Below are 19,665 nucleotides of genomic sequence, written 5' to 3' on the forward strand. Positions count from 1 at the left end.
CCAAATCAACGTAAGCAAATTTATGTAAAATATTATACACTTAAAATTTTGGTAAAACATTTTACATTTGCTCACTCCTTCGTGTCCTGATACTTATCGCTCTTTTTTACTCCGACAATTACTTTATGCTCAAACTCTCCCAAATAAGCTCTCTCCAAAAAAAACCTAGCCACCTTCGGTCCCCTCTCCTACCAATCCCAGGCTCTAAGGTCTGAGGCACCACCGATTAGCTTCAGCTTCTGTCAGCACCGCCCATCACTAGCGATAACTCTCCCTTTCACTCTCAAGTTCTCTCTTCCCCACAAACCAGAGCCACCAAGGAGCTCATCACTCTCAAGTTTGTCGGGGCTCTAGCCATTCTCTCTTACCCATCTCAGATAGACAAAGAAAGTCACGAAGAGGCTTCTTGAGAGGTGTGATGTTGGTGGTGGTCAAGGTAGCTTTTCAGCATGATCTGATAGCGGTGGTAAAATGAGGTGTTGATAGAGATCTGGGTCTTTGCAGGTTGGGTCTGAATTGGTTTTTTTCCTCTCTCTCTCTCTCTCTCTCTCTCTCTCTCTCTCTCTCTCTCTCTAAAATAGAGATCCGATGATGGTATTTGGGTTTGTTTTGTTGGTCTTGGGTGTTTGGGTTGTTGATGTCGGTGGCCGATTGGATGGGATAACAGTGGGTAAGTGAATGATGGTGGCCAATTGGATGGGATTATGGTGGGTAGGTAGATCATAGATGACGATGAGTGTGGTGTCTAGATTTGTGATGGTTGGCGGCTGCTAGCTTTGCAATGGTTGGTGGTGGCTGAGTATGGAGTGGTTGGTGGATGACAATAATTGTGTTGGCTAGGTTTGGAGTGGCTGGCCGTGGTGGCTATGTATGTGGTGGTTGGGTTTGTGATGGCTGGCTTTGTAATGGTTAGTGGTGGTTGGTTTATGTTTGCATTTTCAAATGTTTAGGTTATATCAAACTCTTGCTAAACACTTGAAAATGAAAATATTTTACATGTAAAATATTTTACATTTGAAAATATTTTACTTCGAAACAAAAGGAGCGTAAAATTTCATGTGTGCTTAAGCAAATCTGATTGGAACATCAGGTTTCCCTTCTTGTATATTTGCTTGATGGTTGCCACTAATTTGATACATTATATGTTTGGTTAGTCTATTTTTATTTGTTATGTTTTGCAGATTGATAATCCATGGTTATCAAGGCTCTAAAGGGAGGAATCTCCTCTAATTTATAATGTGTTGCTTTAGAACTAATCTACTCTGTGCTAATTCAAAAGACTATTCGCTTATTTTAAATCATATAATTCATTAAATCATTTTAACAAGTAGTATGTGGCAATTAAGTCGTGTATTACTATTACAAGTACATATGGAAAATCTTTTGAGTGGTCATGTAGTGAGAGCATTAGCATTAGCATTAGTTGTACTATGTCAAATGTCATTTTGACACATCAAAACCTATTTTATTTTTTTTAACATATCATTTTACAATACACTTTACATCACATCTTCTATTTTAAGATTCTAACACGTTTAAGTAACCTTTTTCTTTTTTACTCTTCTGCTTGCATGGTTACAAAAAAATATTTTGTTTTTTTCTTTAATCCTAATTAGTTTTATGTATTGTAATTGGGATCAATGCACACAGTTTATTTATTTAGTTATTTATTTTTGATAAATTAAAAAAAATCATAAAAAAGGTTAAGAGAAAGAATAGTTTGATATGAAAAAAATGTTGTATGTTTTGTTAAAACACTTGGAAAAGATAATATGAACAAATAAATTGTTAGAGGGTTAGAGTAGATAAGCCTTTGATAACTCTATATTTTGACAATTTAAATTTCACAATTAACTTTAAAAAAAAGAAATTTTTAAGAAATTGTACATAAAAATTAAAAGTTAAAAGCTAAATGAAAAAACTGAAGGCAACACTCAAATGACTAAACCCTAGGGCCAAAACTTACCAAAAATAAATAAATAAATAGGCAAACACAGAAACCTGGCTTAGCAAAAAAGAAATTTCTTACAAAAAATGATAAAGGAATTTCGAAGGTCAAAACTACAAAATGCTAAATGATCTATATACGGTACATTGTCTTTGGACATTAATTCCATTAGGAAAGATGATCTTAGCCAAAAAGTAACTGCTGTAATGGAACTTGCTACTTCAGTGGTAGCATTAGGGTAAGAATCCAATGAGGGCAGAATTTCATTAATTTTCATTAAGGAGATCAAAACCAGAGGCAATAAGAGCAAAACATGCGCCTCTGTGGATGCACATCTATAACAAAGGTCAAAAGGAGAGTATATTATGTCGATTGTCGCATGAAAGGAACCAACCCCCTCATCTCTGATCCATTTCCATTGGCCAAGTAATATACTTTCTTCCAGTTTTCCTCCGAGAATACTTCATGTTGTACTAATCTTTGCCTGCCAGAGATAACAACAAACAAAGCTTAGAACCTGAAACATGATTCACAGGGGAAAGTGCTTTAGAAGCATTTTACTATTTAGGGAGTATAGCAAGGCCAGAAAAAAACGTTCATTCTCAGAATTTTTAGAGAGTATCATATTCTCACATAATGAGTAAAACATAATGAATCCAAATAGTTTGAGATATGATATGTCAGTATGTCGAGAGAAAATGCAATATATTTATAGAGATGTGCCAAGTGCTCTCTTACTATCAAGTTCCTGTTTGAATATAAGAGACAATCACCTATCACAGTCATTGACCTGCTATCAACTGATAGAAGGTCAAGGACAAAACATTTGACAGAATGAAATTCTGAATTAGATTGTAATACAAGTTTTGGGACTGAGGTTTTGTTCTTGTTATTGTACTACTTCAAGTTATTCATTCATTTCATTCATCTGTTAATTATATTTTATAATCAGAAAATCATTCAAACTTCATGAACATAGGCTAGTTAAACTTTAATTAGCAGATGATACTAGACAAGTTGAATTATTTAACAAATTGTCCACCCAGATGACGCCACTGTCTAATGTTGGAAGATCGGTACGTCAACACTATTCAACATTACAAATACTAGCAAGCATATAAATTTCATTAGCATACCTAAGGTAATAATGGCAAACAGATGCTGCTTCATCTAAGGTGTAACGAGGACAATTAACACGAGCATCTTCAGGAACATCTGGCAAGTCTTTGCGTAACTTTCCTACAGCAGTTGAATGAGAGAAAGCACCCACCATCATGTCATCATGCATCATAGACCTAAAAGCGTTCACCTGCAAATCACACAAAAGAATTTCATATAATACACATCTCTGATAGTGATATGTATATAGACACACAGTCAAGCTAGAGGAATTAATCAAATACCAACTTTTCATTTCCAAGAATAAGATTAACACCTTTGTCTACGTAACTTTCATTTGCATTAAGGGCTATGACCAATATGTAAGGAGTAAAGGAGTGGGTTCACTAGAATTGTTAGAATAACCATAAGGGTAAAACTTAGGTATGGTACATTAGGTTCCCCAACTGAATTCAAACACATGGTTGGAGAACCCAACGTACTACACCTAAGTTTTACCCTACATACAAAGCCAAAATTTGGGGCGCCCCCCCCCTCCCCCCCCCCCTGGGGTTGTTGAAGTGCTGAAGTTTTATACATGTTAATAATTGCAGTTAAGACAACATATATTTGAACTGAACGGTTGGTGCTAACCATTGTGAGCTCTCTAGCATGTACTGGTCGTCGAGAATGAACCTTTACTGCTTCCTCATACTCACTGAACGTAAACCAGCTGTTATACTGGGGAGAAGTATGAGCAAAAATAATTAAAACATAGGCTTGCAGTTATAAAAGATCATATCATAGGGTTCGGAACAAATGATTAACCCAAAGAACAGGAGAATGTGTGAAGTTGATGCAAGAAATTGAGTCTCACTTGATCAATTGCTATAAGCACGGGGATATTTTTCACAAGTGATAACTCTTTCCTCAAACGAACTACCACTCCAACAGCCGCATGTGTGTGCTTGATTCCTGTGTTAACCAGGTCATAAAGCGTTGAACCTTCAGGCATTGCCATGTTATCAACATCTTTCAACTGCCCAACACCAGCACCCTCTCCCAATGGAATTGGATCACTGATTTGGCATGGTAGTTGTTTTAAGTGGGATTCATTCCATTTCAGAAAATCCTGGAGACAAACAACTCATAAGGAATATATAGACCCACTGCATGATACAGTTGAAAACAAACTACCAAACAAGTCATAATAACTGCTAATATATCCCAAGTAAACATTGCAAAAGAAGCAAGAACATGGACCTTTTTTATTTTTATTTTTTTCAAATGTAATCTAAATGATACGTATCAAAGAGTGTCTAATCCAAAAATCAATGTCATGCTAACAGAGTTACAATAAGCGAGCATGAAATTCAATGAGCTAATGACCAATTTCACATGCTGCATCACATTGTGCATCTTCAATGAATTAAAGTTCCAAAATCCAGAACCAATCCCTGACATTGAAAACTTAAAAGACGAAAAGGAAATCTTTTTTGTTTATCTTAATTCTGCTTTAAAAAGAATAAGTTTCAAAAATTGACAGCTCCCAATATGTGACTGAACAACTAGCCGAAATAAAAAAAGGGGTTAATGATCTTGCCTTGAGAACATTTTCAGCCTGAAGAGGTGTGTCCCAAAGATCCGTATTTGGGTTCTTATAGAAAAATCCTCCATGGGTCCAATCTCGGCCCCTGGGAACATAAAAAACCAGCCAACCTTCGTCACGAGCCCAATGAACAAGCATTGCAAGTGCAATACTCTTTCCACAGCTCACAGGACCATCCAACACTACCTGCTTCCTAAGTTTGGGACCTAACAAACATTAATTACCACCATAAGCACTGTCTTCCGAGTCTGTAACTGTGACACCTAAAAAGAATTTAAGCTACAAATATCTTTTCAAATTCTAACCTGTCATCTTACAATAAATCATTTGTCATAATCTACATCATTTAGAACCCAATATTTGATTTTTTTTTTGTCAAAATGCTCACCTTTACTATGAGAGAGTGTCCATGGGGGATCAACAATTCGGCGAAAATTATCACGAAGATCCAAAAAGCTCTGCCGAACAAGAAGAGCTGGTCGAAGCGAGTCCTCGAATTCCTTCACCATCCCAGTCGGTAGACCCTCCGGCAACGCCGATTTCAAAGACTCCATACTAATCCAAATCCACACAAAAATGACCAAATTATCAAATTATTAAGCTATAAATACAAGTGGGTTTTCGTTGAAATTTTGATTTGGGTACCTGAATTTGAAGTAGGAGCAAGTGTCTTTGCGGGAGAGAAGGGAGAGGGAAGGCGTGGAAGTGAAGAGGGGAAGACCATTGGGACCCACATCGAGGGTGGGGTCTTTTTCGTCCATGGCGAGGCGCCGCGCCCGAGCCTGTGCTTCTGAGACCGCCGCGTCGACCTCCGCCGGTCCGGCGTCTTCCCCGGATTTATTGAACTTGCCCTTCTTGCCCTTGGTGGCGGTGGCATTCTTGACAGAGTAATTTCGAGCTGAGGAAAAGGAGTGGTGAGGAGGAGGTGGGGTTGGGATTGGTGAGGATTGGAGAGTCCATGAATGGGGTTTTGGTTTTGAGCTTGTAGCTGTTGCGGCTCGCAGAATTGACCGCAACATTTCTCTCTTTTCAGTGTGAGAGTGAGTGTGGCTGATCCTTGAGGTTTTTGGGTTTTAGGAAATGGGAAAAGCAAAGCGAGAAAGCAAATCTTAGCCGTTTATTTTTTTTTGTTTCAATCCGGACCGTTTAGTTGAGTTTAGTAGTAAGCCTATGGGTAGGGTATAAAAGCAAAACAGAACCAAAAAGAAAAGAAAGAAACAGAGCCGAATGATTGGTAAAAAAAATACAGAGAACGAAAGAGGCCAAGAGGATGAACGAGAGTGCGACTGCCACCGCTCACCATCCTCCACCTTCAGATAATCTCCCACTGTCATCGGTGATAATTTATTTATTTATATTTATTTGCTGTGATTTATATTGATTTTAAATTTGATTCAGGTGTCTCGTTTCCATTTGGTTTTGATAATTTTTTATTTATTTATTTGAATTTTAGGGTTTCGGAAAAGAATACTGGAGGAGCATCCAGATTTTTGCTACGCTTTTTGAATTTGTTGTAAGTATGCTATTCTAGTCATGATTTTTTTTTTTTTTTAAATTTCTTTTAGCCCGAGCCTGTGCTTCTGAGACCGCCGCGTCGACCTCCGCCGGTGCGGCGTCTTCCCCGGATTTATTGAACTTGCCCTTCTTGCCCTTGGTGGCGGTGGCGTTCTTGACAGAGTAATTTCGAGCTGAGGAAAAGGAGTGGTGAGGAGGAGGTGGGGATGGGATTGGTGAGGATTGGAGAGTCCATGAATGGGGTTTTGGTTTTGAGCTTGTAGCTGTTGCGGCTCGCAGAATTGACCGCAACATTTCTCTCTTTTCAGTGTGAGAGTGAGTGTGGCTGATCGTTGAGGTTTTTGGGTTTTAGGAAATGGGAAAGGCAAAGGGAGAAAGCAAATCTTAGCCGTTTATTTTTTTTTGTTTCAATCCGGACCGTTTAGTTGAGTTTAGTAGTAAGCCTATGGGTAGGGTATAAAAGCAAAACAGAACCAAAAAGAAAAGAAAGAAACAGAGACCGAATGATTGGTAAAAAAAACAGAGAACGAAAGAGGCCAAGAGGATGAACGAGAGTGCGACTGCCACCGCTCACCATCTTCCACCTTCAGATAATCTCCCACTGTCACCGGTGATAATTTATTTATTTATATTTATTTGCTGTGACTTATATTGATTTTAAATTTGATTCAGGTGTCTCGTTTCCATTTGGTTTTGATAATTTTTTTTTTTTAATTTGAATTTTAGGGTTTCGGAAAAGAATACTGGAGGAGCATCCAGATTTTTGCTGCGCTTTTTGAATTTGTTGTAAGTATGCTATTCTAGTCATGATTTTTTTTTTTTTTAAATTTCTTTTGTTTTAAGTAATTTTATTTGTAAATAAATTTAGGCAATATATTTGATTGATTTTTTATTTTTAGGATTTCTGTTAATTGTGTAAATTGTGGTTGATAAATAAGGATTGAGAATATAGGGCTAGAAGAATTTGTACTTTTTTGTATTTCCATTGCCACCATTTCAGAGTCTGAAAAGGGTTACGCCTTACAGTCTGGATCCTTTTGTCCTTTTATGTTGTGGCCCTTGGGCCTTGAAGAGTAATTTAAGTCTCATAAACTTTATTTTGCAGTGAATTCTTCATTCTAGATTATTTTACTCACATTGTTGGATGGTTGAACAACAATGTGGAAAGGAGGGAGAAGGAGTGAATATTATTTATCAAATGAGCAAAATTTAGATACAATATCTTAGGTTTCCTATTTAAAATTTTGACATCTGTTCCATTTAACAATACAAACAAACGGTGATAAATTTTTTTTTTTTTTTTTCCATTTCCTTTTTTTTCCTGTACTGCAACTGCAAGAGAACCCAGCTTCAAATTTCAGATCTTTCGAATGGTAGGATCTGTGCCTTCTGCTAAAAAATAAATAGATGAGCTATGCTTTCTGCTCCAAATAAATCCCAATAAAGTAAAAAGCAAAAATCACTGTGGGAAATCCAATAGTCACTAGCTCTCAAAAGGAAAACAAAGAAGTCTATCAGCCCATCAGTTGTAAACTTGTTCTCATCTCGGCCCATCAAAAGCTATGCTTTTGCTTTCCCACGGTGTTCATCAAAAGCAAACAAAAAAGCCCCAGCAGAAAAATAAAGAAGAAAGGAGAAAATAAAGAAGCTAGCAGTTTTTTATCACCGGAGAAACTATGGAAACCCTAACTTTAACCCTTCTAACACTAGATCTATCTGGAAACCAGCGATGGAGAAGGTGATGTCACCACGGTGGAGCCGTCGATGTTGAAGAGGTTGAGCTTTGTGAACGATCTGAGAGCGGCGAAGACCAGTCCGGCGATGAAGAAGGTGACGATTTTGAGAAGAGGCGAGAAGGAAGCTTTCTGCTTTTTCCCCCTTTCTTCCTTATTTTTTTGCTGGGGCTTTTTTGTTTGCTTTTGATGATGATATCTATTTATCCTACGATTTGAAAGATCTGAAGCTAGGTTCTTGTAGTTGCTGTACAGGAAAAAGAAGGAAAAGGAAAAAAAAATTTAGTTTTAACGCCGTTTGTTTGGATTGTTAAATGAGACATATGTCAAAATTTTAAACAGGGAATCTAAGGTACTATACCTAGGGTATTGCACCTAAGTTTTGCCCTTATCAAATTTATTGATAGCATCTTTGTGCTTCTTATATAAGAAAAAGATAAAAGTCTAAAGGCTTAAGTTTAACGCAATATTTTGGTAGACTGTATTGTCTAGTGCTTTTGCTTTCAGTGGATTGTATGTAGTACAGGATAGGCATTAAATATTTTATTCTGAAATATGAAGAGTTCAAACTAAAATATTGGTGGCCACATTCTTGATAAGTTTCGCAGTTATCTTTTGCCACAAATTGCAGAAGCTTTGTTATGTGATCGTCATTGGTTATACTTATATGGAGTACCAGGTATATCATAATTTTTAATCCTTAATTATATTTTGATGGAAGTATTCATTAATCTATTTTTGATGTACTAATGAATGCTTTACTTTCCTTTTTCAACTATACATGATTATGAGGAAGAAAGCCTAGTGGAGGATTTTGGCAACTTGTGCATATCTCAATCTGTTCATTTGTTGATGAGGATTAGGGGAATAAAGTTGTCAATTAAATTCAACCATAGCCTAAAAGCAATTTTTTTTTCTGCATCAAAATTTTGTACAAGTCTAGATGTTAAAACCTTCTGAAGCTGTGGTTGGTGGAACAAGCTTAAGATTTCAAGGAAAATGCCTTAGTGCTATATTATTTTTGAGTTTCTCCATTTTATATGACAAGTGCTTATTTTGTTGACTTTGCAAGTCTCCTTGTATTTTTAAGTAAAGGTGGTGATGCACACAGCAAGCATCACATAAAGTTTAGGGAGAATGGGTACAATAATTTTCCTGAGATTGTGTTTTAGAACCTTAGGAACTCTAAGGTCACTCCTGTTCCATCCAATCAGAGTGGGGTGGCTCTTGTATCTCCCATGAATTACCATGTACTTTGCAAAATATGGTAAGGCTACAATAGAAATAAATTTTATTTTTCTTTAATCTGGGGAGTTCCTTTGTCTATCACATATTGACCCTTAGTTAATGTACTAATTGGAATTGGAAGTTAGATATACGAATTGGGTACTCAGGTACTTTCTTCTAGGGTGTAGGGGCTTGAAGTTATTGTTATTGATATTGTAATTTTGCATGCAGTCCAGCATAGTAGTGGACATTTTGTAGGTCTGTGGTCTTCCTCTTGTGTTATAAGAGTATAAATTTGCATAAAAAGTTTGGATGACTTTTGGTGCTGTAAACATGGCTGGACTTTTAAATGTCCTATATGAATTATGGCATATGTTTTAGATCATAAGAACATTGTTATTAGAGTGCATGTTAATTAAAATGTCCTTTTAAGTCTTGGTCAAATACAACATTTATGATTTATGTAATCTATCAACCAAAACCATGTCTAGTATTCTGCATAAATTATCAGAATCCAAACAGAATGCTAAGAAAATTCTTGCATTTAAATATTTTGTTATAAATTTTAAGGATATTAATTTATTTTTAATTCTTGTGTTCCTTTGGTGTTTATCACTATAGTCATAATGTCATTATTATATGCTTTATTTGATAAATTCCCCTTTGATGTGCAGAAAACTACCAAAATTCTCTATGCAACGAGGTGTGCCCTTATGAACATCTCATTTTTCTAAGTGTTGATAGTTATACCGTGTAAATGCAGATACTTTAGTTACCACTTGAGTTGCATAAATTCCTACAAGTTAGAAGTTGCCATGTTGAGAACTCAGGAATGAATAATCCAGACATGTAGACCAATTGCATGATGCTTTTGATTATCTCTTTTTCAATTATTGCCATGATGGTATTCAAATATAGATGTGAAGAAACACATTGTAGTGGATTTCTTTGTAAATGAATTTTTTTTCCTTCTTATGATGAGCAAGTAGCAGAATAAGTAGTGGTCAAGATACTTATAATGGATTTCTTTGTAGTTTTTCAACTTTCTTTAGATACTTTACAACAAGAGACCTGTTTGTAGTACATGAAATTGGGTTGTATATGATTTCAAGTTACCGTTATTATGAGGTAAAAAACACTATATTTAGCTCCAAGTGCAAGTAGGTGGGAAGAACTTGTGGAAAAATGGTTTCATATAGCATTCAAATCAAGAGAGCTAAAATATTATTACACCCAAAATTTGCCCAATCAATGCACCCAAAAAAAAAAAAAAAAAAATTTAGATACAATATCTTAGGTTTCCTATTTAAAATTTTGACATCTGTTCCATTTAACAATACAAACAAACGGTGATAAATTTTTTTTTTTTTTTTCCATTTCCTTTTTTTTCCTGTACTGCAACTGCAAGAGAACCCAGCTTCAAATTTCAGATCTTTCGAATGGTAGGATCTGTGCCTTCTGCTAAAAAATAAATAGATGAGCTATGCTTTCTGCTCCAAATAAATCCCAATAAAGTAAAAAGCAAAAATCACTGTGGGAAATCCAATAGTCACTAGCTCTCAAAAGGAAAACAAAGAAGTCTATCAGCCCATCAGTTGTAAACTTGTTCTCATCTCGGCCCATCAAAAGCTATGCTTTTGCTTTCCCACGGTGTTCATCAAAAGCAAACAAAAAAGCCCCAGCAGAAAAATAAAGAAGAAAGGAGAAAATAAAGAAGCTAGCAGTTTTTTATCACCGGAGAAACTATGGAAACCCTAACTTTAACCCTTCTAACACTAGATCTATCTGGAAACCAGCGATGGAGAAGGTGATGTCACCACGGTGGAGCCGTCGATGTTGAAGAGGTTGAGCTTTGTGAACGATCTGAGAGCGGCGAAGACCAGTCCGGCGATGAAGAAGGTGACGATTTTGAGAAGAGGCGAGAAGGAAGCTTTCTGCTTTTTCCCCCTTTCTTCCTTATTTTTTTGCTGGGGCTTTTTTGTTTGCTTTTGATGATGATATCTATTTATCCTACGATTTGAAAGATCTGAAGCTAGGTTCTTGTAGTTGCTGTACAGGAAAAAGAAGGAAAAGGAAAAAAAAATTTAGTTTTAACGCCGTTTGTTTGGATTGTTAAATGAGACATATGTCAAAATTTTAAACAGGGAATCTAAGGTACTATACCTAGGGTATTGCACCTAAGTTTTGCCCTTATCAAATTTATTGATAGCATCTTTGTGCTTCTTATATAAGAAAAAGATAAAAGTCTAAAGGCTTAAGTTTAACGCAATATTTTGGTAGACTGTATTGTCTAGTGCTTTTGCTTTCAGTGGATTGTATGTAGTACAGGATAGGCATTAAATATTTTATTCTGAAATATGAAGAGTTCAAACTAAAATATTGGTGGCCACATTCTTGATAAGTTTCGCAGTTATCTTTTGCCACAAATTGCAGAAGCTTTGTTATGTGATCGTCATTGGTTATACTTATATGGAGTACCAGTTGCCACAAATTGCAGAAGCTTTGTTATGTGATCGTCATTGGTTATACTTATATGGAGTACCAGGTATATCATAATTTTTAATCCTTAATTATATTTTGATGGAAGTATTCATTAATCTATTTTTGATGTACTAATGAATGCTTTACTTTCCTTTTTCAACTATACATGATTATGAGGAAGAAAGCCTAGTGGAGGATTTTGGCAACTTGTGCATATCTCAATCTGTTCATTTGTTGATGAGGATTAGGGGAATAAAGTTGTCAATTAAATTCAACCATAGCCTAAAAGCAATTTTTTTTTCTGCATCAAAATTTTGTACAAGTCTAGATGTTAAAACCTTCTGAAGCTGTGGTTGGTGGAACAAGCTTAAGATTTCAAGGAAAATGCCTTAGTGCTATATTATTTTTGAGTTTCTCCATTTTATATGACAAGTGCTTATTTTGTTGACTTTGCAAGTCTCCTTGTATTTTTAAGTAAAGGTGGTGATGCACACAGCAAGCATCACATAAAGTTTAGGGAGAATGGGTACAATAATTTTCCTGAGATTGTGTTTTAGAACCTTAGGAACTCTAAGGTCACTCCTGTTCCATCCAATCAGAGTGGGGTGGCTCTTGTATCTCCCATGAATTACCATGTACTTTGCAAAATATGGTAAGGCTACAATAGAAATAAATTTTATTTTTCTTTAATCTGGGGAGTTCCTTTGTCTATCACATATTGACCCTTAGTTAATGTACTAATTGGAATTGGAAGTTAGATATACGAATTGGGTACTCAGGTACTTTCTTCTAGGGTGTAGGGGCTTGAAGTTATTGTTATTGATATTGTAATTTTGCATGCAGTCCAGCATAGTAGTGGACATTTTGTAGGTCTGTGGTCTTCCTCTTGTGTTATAAGAGTATAAATTTGCATAAAAAGTTTGGATGACTTTTGGTGCTGTAAACATGGCTGGACTTTTAAATGTCCTATATGAATTATGGCATATGTTTTAGATCATAAGAACATTGTTATTAGAGTGCATGTTAATTAAAATGTCCTTTTAAGTCTTGGTCAAATACAACATTTATGATTTATGTAATCTATCAACCAAAACCATGTCTAGTATTCTGCATAAATTATCAGAATCCAAACAGAATGCTAAGAAAATTCTTGCATTTAAATATTTTGTTATAAATTTTAAGGATATTAATTTATTTTTAATTCTTGTGTTCCTTTGGTGTTTATCACTATAGTCATAATGTCATTATTATATGCTTTATTTGATAAATTCCCCTTTGATGTGCAGAAAACTACCAAAATTCTCTATGCAACGAGGTGTGCCCTTATGAACATCTCATTTTTCTAAGTGTTGATAGTTATACCGTGTAAATGCAGATACTTTAGTTACCACTTGAGTTGCATAAATTCCTACAAGTTAGAAGTTGCCATGTTGAGAACTCAGGAATGAATAATCCAGACATGTAGACCAATTGCATGATGCTTTTGATTATCTCTTTTTCAATTATTGCCATGATGGTATTCAAATATAGATGTGAAGAAACACATTGTAGTGGATTTCTTTGTAAATGAATTTTTTTTCCTTCTTATGATGAGCAAGTAGCAGAATAAGTAGTGGTCAAGATACTTATAATGGATTTCTTTGTAGTTTTTCAACTTTCTTTAGATACTTTACAACAAGAGACCTGTTTGTAGTACATGAAATTGGGTTGTATATGATTTCAAGTTACCGTTATTATGAGGTAAAAAACACTATATTTAGCTCCAAGTGCAAGTAGGTGGGAAGAACTTGTGGAAAAATGGTTTCATATAGCATTCAAATCAAGAGAGCTAAAATATTATTACACCCAAAATTTGCCCAATCAATGCACCCAAAAAAAAAAAAAAAATCAATTTCTGTATCAATTGTGTAAAATATAAAATTTCAAAATATTTTAAATTAAATGGCTAAGAGGGGTCATATATGATGTTTGTTCAACTGAATGACTTCCTAGGGCTAACTCAACTATATGGCCATGTGCTAACTACTTCCTAGTATTGCATTTTTCAAGCTATAAACAAGTTTTGTCCATGTGTTTAAAGATTGCTTTGAGAAAATTCTGTAGGTACATAATGCCTTTCATTTCTACATAAGTCTATCACTAATACAATCATCATATAATGTCTTGCTTTTTATTTTATTTTTTCCCCTTTACTTTGTTTTATTGTCAAATTTATTTTATTTAACTCATTGCTTCTTTTTTCTCCTTAGAAAAATAAAAAAGCATGTGCTTATAAAAATAAAGTTATTGAAAATTGGACATTGAGATCTTGTTTGGGAGGAATAGAACTCTTAGAGTTGGTGCAAAATATATGGACGATGTAGTTGAAGTTATGACTGAGGAAGGAGAAAAGTGATGAATTCTCCTATTGCACAACAACACGTCAATATTTGGTATCAATAAGTTATGCAATTGAGCCTTGTCAAAGAAAAAAGAGTAGAAAAGATCTACTTTGAAACAATTTTTTAATTTGAGATTTTGAATGTTGTTAAAAAAAAAAAAAAAAAAAAAAAAGCCCATGTATATGTACTCTCTCTCTCTCTCTAAAATATTTTAGTTGGCAAGACATTTTTTTTTTAGTTGGCTATGATGGAAGATATTGAGTCATTATCTTTTCAATTGGTCTATCAATGGCTTCTCCGTTTTGAATTTTGTGTAAAAACACATATTTTGGATACTTCATCATCTCTCTTGAAATAAAACTTTTTAGTTGTTAAGAACTTTAAGAAAAAATATTTTAGTTTGAGATTTTAAATGTTGAGAAAAAATTCATGCATTTAAGTTATCTCTTCATGTTGATATAGAACATTTTAGTTGTCAATAGTTGGCCAAAAAAAAAAATAATAATAGTTGGCTATAATGACAGATTTTTAGTCATCATTTTGTCAATTGGATTATCAATGGCTTTTTTATTAGCTAATGTATTTATTTAAAAATGTTACTAAAATTAAAATGTAGAAGGTTTAAAAAAAAAATAATTGAAAAAAATAGAGTGATTGTATAAAATTCTTATTGTCATTTGTGTAAATAGAGGTTTTAGGGAGTATTTTGGTTTTTTTTAGATTTCAAGGGTCCTTCAGTTATTTTTTAGGTTTCCAAGATATTTTGGTAAGTGTCTAGGTTTTGGGGCATTACGGTCATTTTTTTAAGTTTCGTGGTCATTTAGGTCCTTTTTTTAGTATCTAAAGGTATTTCGATTATTTTTTAAACTTAGAGGGTATTTCATTCATTTTTTAGGTTTTATGCCATAGTCTCCAACCTCAATGAAGATGGAAAATTATAGATTTATGGGCTAGTATCAATTATCTTTGTAATTAATAGAGAGATAATGAACTGTGCTTAGTTTTTTTTTATTTTATTTTAGTAAGCATTAGTTGGTGTAGCTTTGCAATTTCTGTAACAATACTATTAATTACTTGATTATGTCATTGAGCCATTCATGTAACAACACTATTAATTTTGCTAACTTGCAAGTGGACATGTTGATAATTAGCTTTGCACATTCTTTTTATTTAAATTTGTATTGTTGAGTTTTCAAACATTGTTATGTAAAAGCAAAGTAACATTATTTTGTAGAATCTTGTGCACTTGTTGTGAAGCTCTGAATTTCCTGATTATGGTTTAAACTTGGAGTGTGTATAATCTTAACATTGATCTATATATATTATATTTTTAAATATATTTAATTTTAGTTTCAATTTTGGAAATGCGTAGGAGATATTTGTGAAATTATCTGTTAGAAACTTTGAAATGATGTTAAACTATTTTATATGCATGTTATGCAGTCTTGAAGGTGACTCGTCAGATTGAGAAGTGCACCAGATTGTAGGAGCTCTCTCAAGTTTACTATGCTCCTATTGGACCCTTGGAATGATAAGTCAAGGAGCTCCTGGATTGTGCCCTGCCAAAACCTCCTACACCTTGTCTAATTAATAACTCTTTTTTTATTCCAACTGGTCAATTGCAGTTTTGGCCTTAGGGAATGTAAGAATTAGGTTTGGCCCTTGGAAAAAAATGTTGAAGTATGGACTATGGAATAGACTTGTCATGAGTCATGACTGACATTATTTTTGCATTTTATTGTTGCTATTGTATAATTAAATCACTGAGCAAGTTGTTGCATCTTTATGTCTTAGTTATCTTGTCTTGATGAATATATAAAATTTTAATTCTTAATTTTTAATTTTTAATATATATATATATATATATTTTGCAAATAACATACTATGAATGAGTTCTGTATATGTGAATCACTAGAACTCAATCTTGTACTCTAGTCTTAAAGGGTTGAGTTTGTTAAGCAATTTTGAGTCTTTAAGACTCAAAATGCTAGTTTACAAATATGTTTAAAAAACATGCCAACTAGAAAAATTGTTTCAAAAATCATGTTAAATGGCAAAAAAATCCTACATCAGAACAAGCAAGTTATTTGATATGGTTTTATAAGATGATATGGATGCAAAAGAAGTGTCATTGAAACCATCACTATTGAAAAATTGTTGTTCCCAACAATTTTGTTTTAGATGGTATAATCTGAGAGCTTAACAAACATATATCTATTTGAACATTGAAATTTCATTTTGTGCAGTGCAGGTTTGATTGGAGTTTAAATTGGCAAATTCAGTGGTTATGAACGTGGGATTTAATGTTGGCTTCAAAAAAATTTCGTTTATTACATTAAATATTGGGGTGTCAAAAGCTTTTAATGGAGTTAGTAGAAGTAAGAGTATGAAAAAAAAATAAAAATAAAAATTAGTAGAAGTAAATAATCAAACTTTTATTAGATTTTTTAAAAAAAAATTATTACTAGTGTTAACTGAAAGATAATTTTTAATTAATTGAAAAGTTTAGTATTGAAGTTTCATTTAAAGCTAACTATCTTAGTAATTTCATTTAGCCTTAAAAAATATATGAAGAAGAAACAGAACCATCAATGTAACATTGAACTTTTACATAAAAGGGGATGTACCGAAATTTAGAGGTGATAAACGGCAGATATTGCGAACAAAGAGAGATGCAAAGAGAGATAGAGGAAATTGTATCTTTTATCATCGACATTGAAGGGAAGAAGATATGCTATGTGGTCATTATTTTTTTCCTAAGGGTATTTGGTCATTTTTTAGGTATCATTGTTAGTTTGGTCATTTTTAGGTTTTACGGTAATTTTGATCTTTTTTTTTTTTTAAGATTCAGGGTTATTTGGTCAATTTTTTATTTATTTTAAGGGTATTTTGGTAATTTTCTAGGTTTCGTGGTTATTTTAGTCATTTTTTCGGTTTTTGATAATTCCGGCTTTTTTTTTTTTTTTTTTTTTTTTTTTTTTTTTTTTAAGTTTAAGGGTTATTTTGTCATTTTTTTAGATTCTAAGGGTATTTCGGTCATTTTATAGGTTTCAGGAGTATTATAGTAATTGGTGAGAAAAAAAAAAAGGAACCATCAAATGTGACAAAGTACCACCGAATATGAAAAATATACGGTCTAATGTGATATTGGTACTGCCTAATGTGACAATAGAACCATCAAATATGAGAAGAAAAAAATGGACTACCAAATGTGACAAAAGTACAGTCAAATGTGATGTTGCTATTGCATAATGTGAGAACAACACTGTCAAATGTGAGAAAAAAAATTAAAGTACAACCAAATGTGAGAAAAGTACGGTCAAATGTAATGTTGTCACTACCTAATGAGACAATAGAACCATAATTTATGAGAAAAAAATTGAACCACCAAACGTGACAAAAGTACTATCATATGTGATTTTAGTACCGCACAATTTGAAGATGATACCATTAAATGTAAAAAAAAAAAAAAAAAAAAAAAAACAACAACAACAACAACAAAAATAACAATAACAACAACAATAACTATAACCGAATGTGGCAAAAGTACTGTCATATGTAATGTTAGTATTACTTAATGTGATGATGGAATTATCAAATGTGAAAAAAAAAAAAAAGAACTATCAAATGTGACAAAAGTACGGTCACATGTGATATTGGTAATACTTAATGTGGTAATGGAATAATCAAATGTGAGAAAAAAAAAAGAGAACCACAAAATGTGACAAAAATACAATCACATGTGATGTTGGTACTACATAATGTGAAGATGGTACTATCAAATGTGAGAAAAATAATAAGGGAACCACCGAATGTGAAAAAGTACAGTCATAAGTGATGTTGGTACTACATAATGTGAGGATGGTACTATCAAATGTGAGAAAAAAAATAAGGAAACCACCAAATGTGACAAAAGTACAGTCAAATGTAATGTTGGTACTGCATAATGTGAGAATGGTACCATCAAATGTAAGAAAAAAAATAAGAGAACCACCGAATGTGACAAAAGTACAGTCACATGTAATGTTGGTACTGCACAATATGAAAATGATACCATCAAATGTGAGAAAAAAATAAGGGAACTACCAAATGTGACAAAAGTACAGTTATGTGTGATGTTGGTACTACACAATATGAGGATGATACCATCAAATATAAGAAAAAAAATAAGGGAACCACCGAATGTGACAAAAGTACAGTCACATGTGATGTTGATACTGCATAATGTGAGAATGATACCATCAAATGTAAGAAAAAAAATAAAGGAATTATTGAATGTGATAAAAGTACAGTCACATGTGATGTTGGAACTGCATAATGTGAGGATAATACCATCAAATGTAAGAAAAAAAAATAAGGGAACCACCGAATGTGACAAAAGTACAATCACATGTGATGTTGGTACTGCATAATATGAGGATGATACCATCCAATGTAAGAAAAAAAATAAAGGAACTATTGAATGTAACAAAAGTACAATCACATATGATGTTGATACTACACAATGTGAGGATGATCTCATCAAATGTGAGAAAAAAAAAAAAGGAAACCATTGAATATGACAAAAGTAGTCACATATGATGTTGGTACTGTATAATGTGAGGATGATACTATCAAATGTGAGAAAAAATAAGGGAACCACCAAATGTGACAAAAGTATAGTCATATGTGATTCTGGTACTGTACAATGTGAGGATGATACTGTTAAATGTGAAAAGAAAAAAATAAGAAAACTACCGAATGTGACAAAAATACAATCACATTTTATGTTGGTACTGCACAATGTGAGGACGGTACCATCAAATATGAGAAAAAAAATAAGGGAACTACAAAATGTGACAAAAGTACAGTCACATGTGATATTGATACTGCACAATATGTGGATGATACAATCAAATGTGAGAAAAAAAAAATAAAGGAACTACTAAATGTGACAAAAGTACAGTCACATATGATGTTGATACTGCACAATGTGTGGATGATACAATCGAATGTGAGAAAAAAATAAAAGAACTACTAAATGTGATAAAAATATAGTCATATGTGATGTTGGTACTACACAATGTGAGGATGGTACCATCGAATGTGAGAAAAAAGAAGGGAACCATCATATGTGACAAAAGTACAGTCACATGTGATGTTTGTATTACACAATGTGAAGATGGCACCATCAAATGTGAGAAAAAAAAATAAGGGAATCACCGAATGTGACAAAAGTAGTCACATGTGATGTTGGTACTGCATAATATGAAGATGATATCATCAAATGTGATAAAAAAATAAGGGAATCACTGAATGTAACAAAAGTAGTCACATGTGATGTTGGTACTGCATAATATGAGGATGATATCATCAAATGTGATAAAAAAATAAGGGAATCACTGAATGTAACAAAAGTAGTCACATGTGATGTTGGTACTGCATAATGTAAAGATAGTACCATCAAATGTGAGAAAAAAAATAAAGGAACTACCGAATGTGACAAAAGTATAGTCACATGTGATGTTGGTACTGCACAATGTGAGGATAATACCATTAAATGTGAGAAAAAAAATAAGGGAATCATTGAATGTGACAGAAGTACAGTCACATGTAATGTTGGTATTGCATAATGTAAAGATGGTACCATCAAATGTAAGAAAAAAAATAAAAGAATTACCGAATATGACAAAA

General features: G+C 33.5%; 2 protein-coding genes across 15 annotated transcripts; one reads left to right on the plus strand and one right to left on the minus strand.

Annotated features, from left to right (window-relative positions):
- Nucleotides 1–1,984: 1,984 nt before the first annotated feature.
- On the minus strand, nucleotides 1,985–5,731 carry LOC112000445 (uncharacterized). The gene is made up of 7 exons (XM_065774046.1): nucleotides 5,301–5,731; nucleotides 5,044–5,210; nucleotides 4,650–4,861; nucleotides 3,924–4,178; nucleotides 3,701–3,787; nucleotides 3,085–3,257; nucleotides 1,985–2,432 (listed from the first exon to the last, which is right to left on the minus strand). The coding sequence occupies exons 1-7, from the start codon at nucleotides 5,672–5,674 to the stop codon at nucleotides 2,312–2,314; spliced, it is 1,389 nt and encodes a 462-aa protein (XP_065630118.1). The 5' UTR covers nucleotides 5,675–5,731; the 3' UTR covers nucleotides 1,985–2,311.
- A 50-nt stretch (nucleotides 5,732–5,781) lies between these two features.
- LOC112000446 (uncharacterized) lies at nucleotides 5,782–15,826 on the plus strand. 14 transcript variants are annotated; one of them, XR_010629195.1, is made up of 6 exons: nucleotides 6,366–6,780; nucleotides 6,897–6,956; nucleotides 8,535–8,582; nucleotides 11,548–11,675; nucleotides 12,898–12,926; nucleotides 15,436–15,826. XR_010629195.1 is itself a non-coding variant. In XM_065774050.1 (5 exons), exons 1-4 carry the CDS (start codon nucleotides 5,926–5,928, stop codon nucleotides 11,641–11,643), a joined length of 270 nt encoding a protein of 89 aa, XP_065630122.1. In that variant the 5' UTR covers nucleotides 5,789–5,925; the 3' UTR covers nucleotides 11,644–11,675; nucleotides 12,898–13,344. The 14 variants fall into 14 exon arrangements, 10 of the variants coding, with proteins under 10 accessions (XP_065630122.1, XP_065630125.1, XP_065630120.1 ...); XM_065774050.1 differs by lacking the exons at nucleotides 6,366–6,780; nucleotides 6,897–6,956; nucleotides 15,436–15,826 and adding exons at nucleotides 5,789–5,991; nucleotides 6,109–6,168 and having other exon boundaries at nucleotides 12,898–13,344; XM_065774051.1 differs by lacking the exon at nucleotides 12,898–12,926.
- Nucleotides 15,827–19,665: the final 3,839 nt, after the last annotated feature.

This window comes from Quercus suber, unplaced genomic scaffold (assembly GCF_002906115.3).
Source record: "Quercus suber isolate HL8 unplaced genomic scaffold, Cork oak 2.0 scaffold_85, whole genome shotgun sequence".
NCBI classification, from domain to species: Eukaryota; Viridiplantae; Streptophyta; class Magnoliopsida; order Fagales; family Fagaceae; genus Quercus; species Quercus suber.

Excerpts from the sequence above, each read along its gene's own strand:
- LOC112000446 (XM_024032584.2), top strand. The coding sequence starts at position 6,715 with ATGAACGAGAGTGCGACTGCCACCGCTCACCATCTTCCACCTTCAGAT. Across the intron at positions 6,781-6,896 it reads ATAATCTCCCACTGTCACCG|GGTTTCGGAAAAGAATACTG; the intron begins GTGATAATTTAT and ends TTTGAATTTTAG. Across the intron at positions 11,676-12,897 it reads ATACTTATATGGAGTACCAG|AAAACTACCAAAATTCTCTA; the intron begins GTATATCATAAT and ends TTTGATGTGCAG.
- LOC112000445 (XM_065774046.1), bottom strand. The coding sequence starts at position 5,674 with ATGTTGCGGTCAATTCTGCGAGCCGCAACAGCTACAAGCTCAAAACCA. Across the intron at positions 5,211-5,300 it reads TGCTCCTACTTCAAATTCAG|TATGGAGTCTTTGAAATCGG; the intron begins GTACCCAAATCA and ends GATTTGGATTAG. Across the intron at positions 2,433-3,084 it reads GTTTGCCATTATTACCTTAG|GCAAAGATTAGTACAACATG; the intron begins GTATGCTAATGA and ends TATCTCTGGCAG.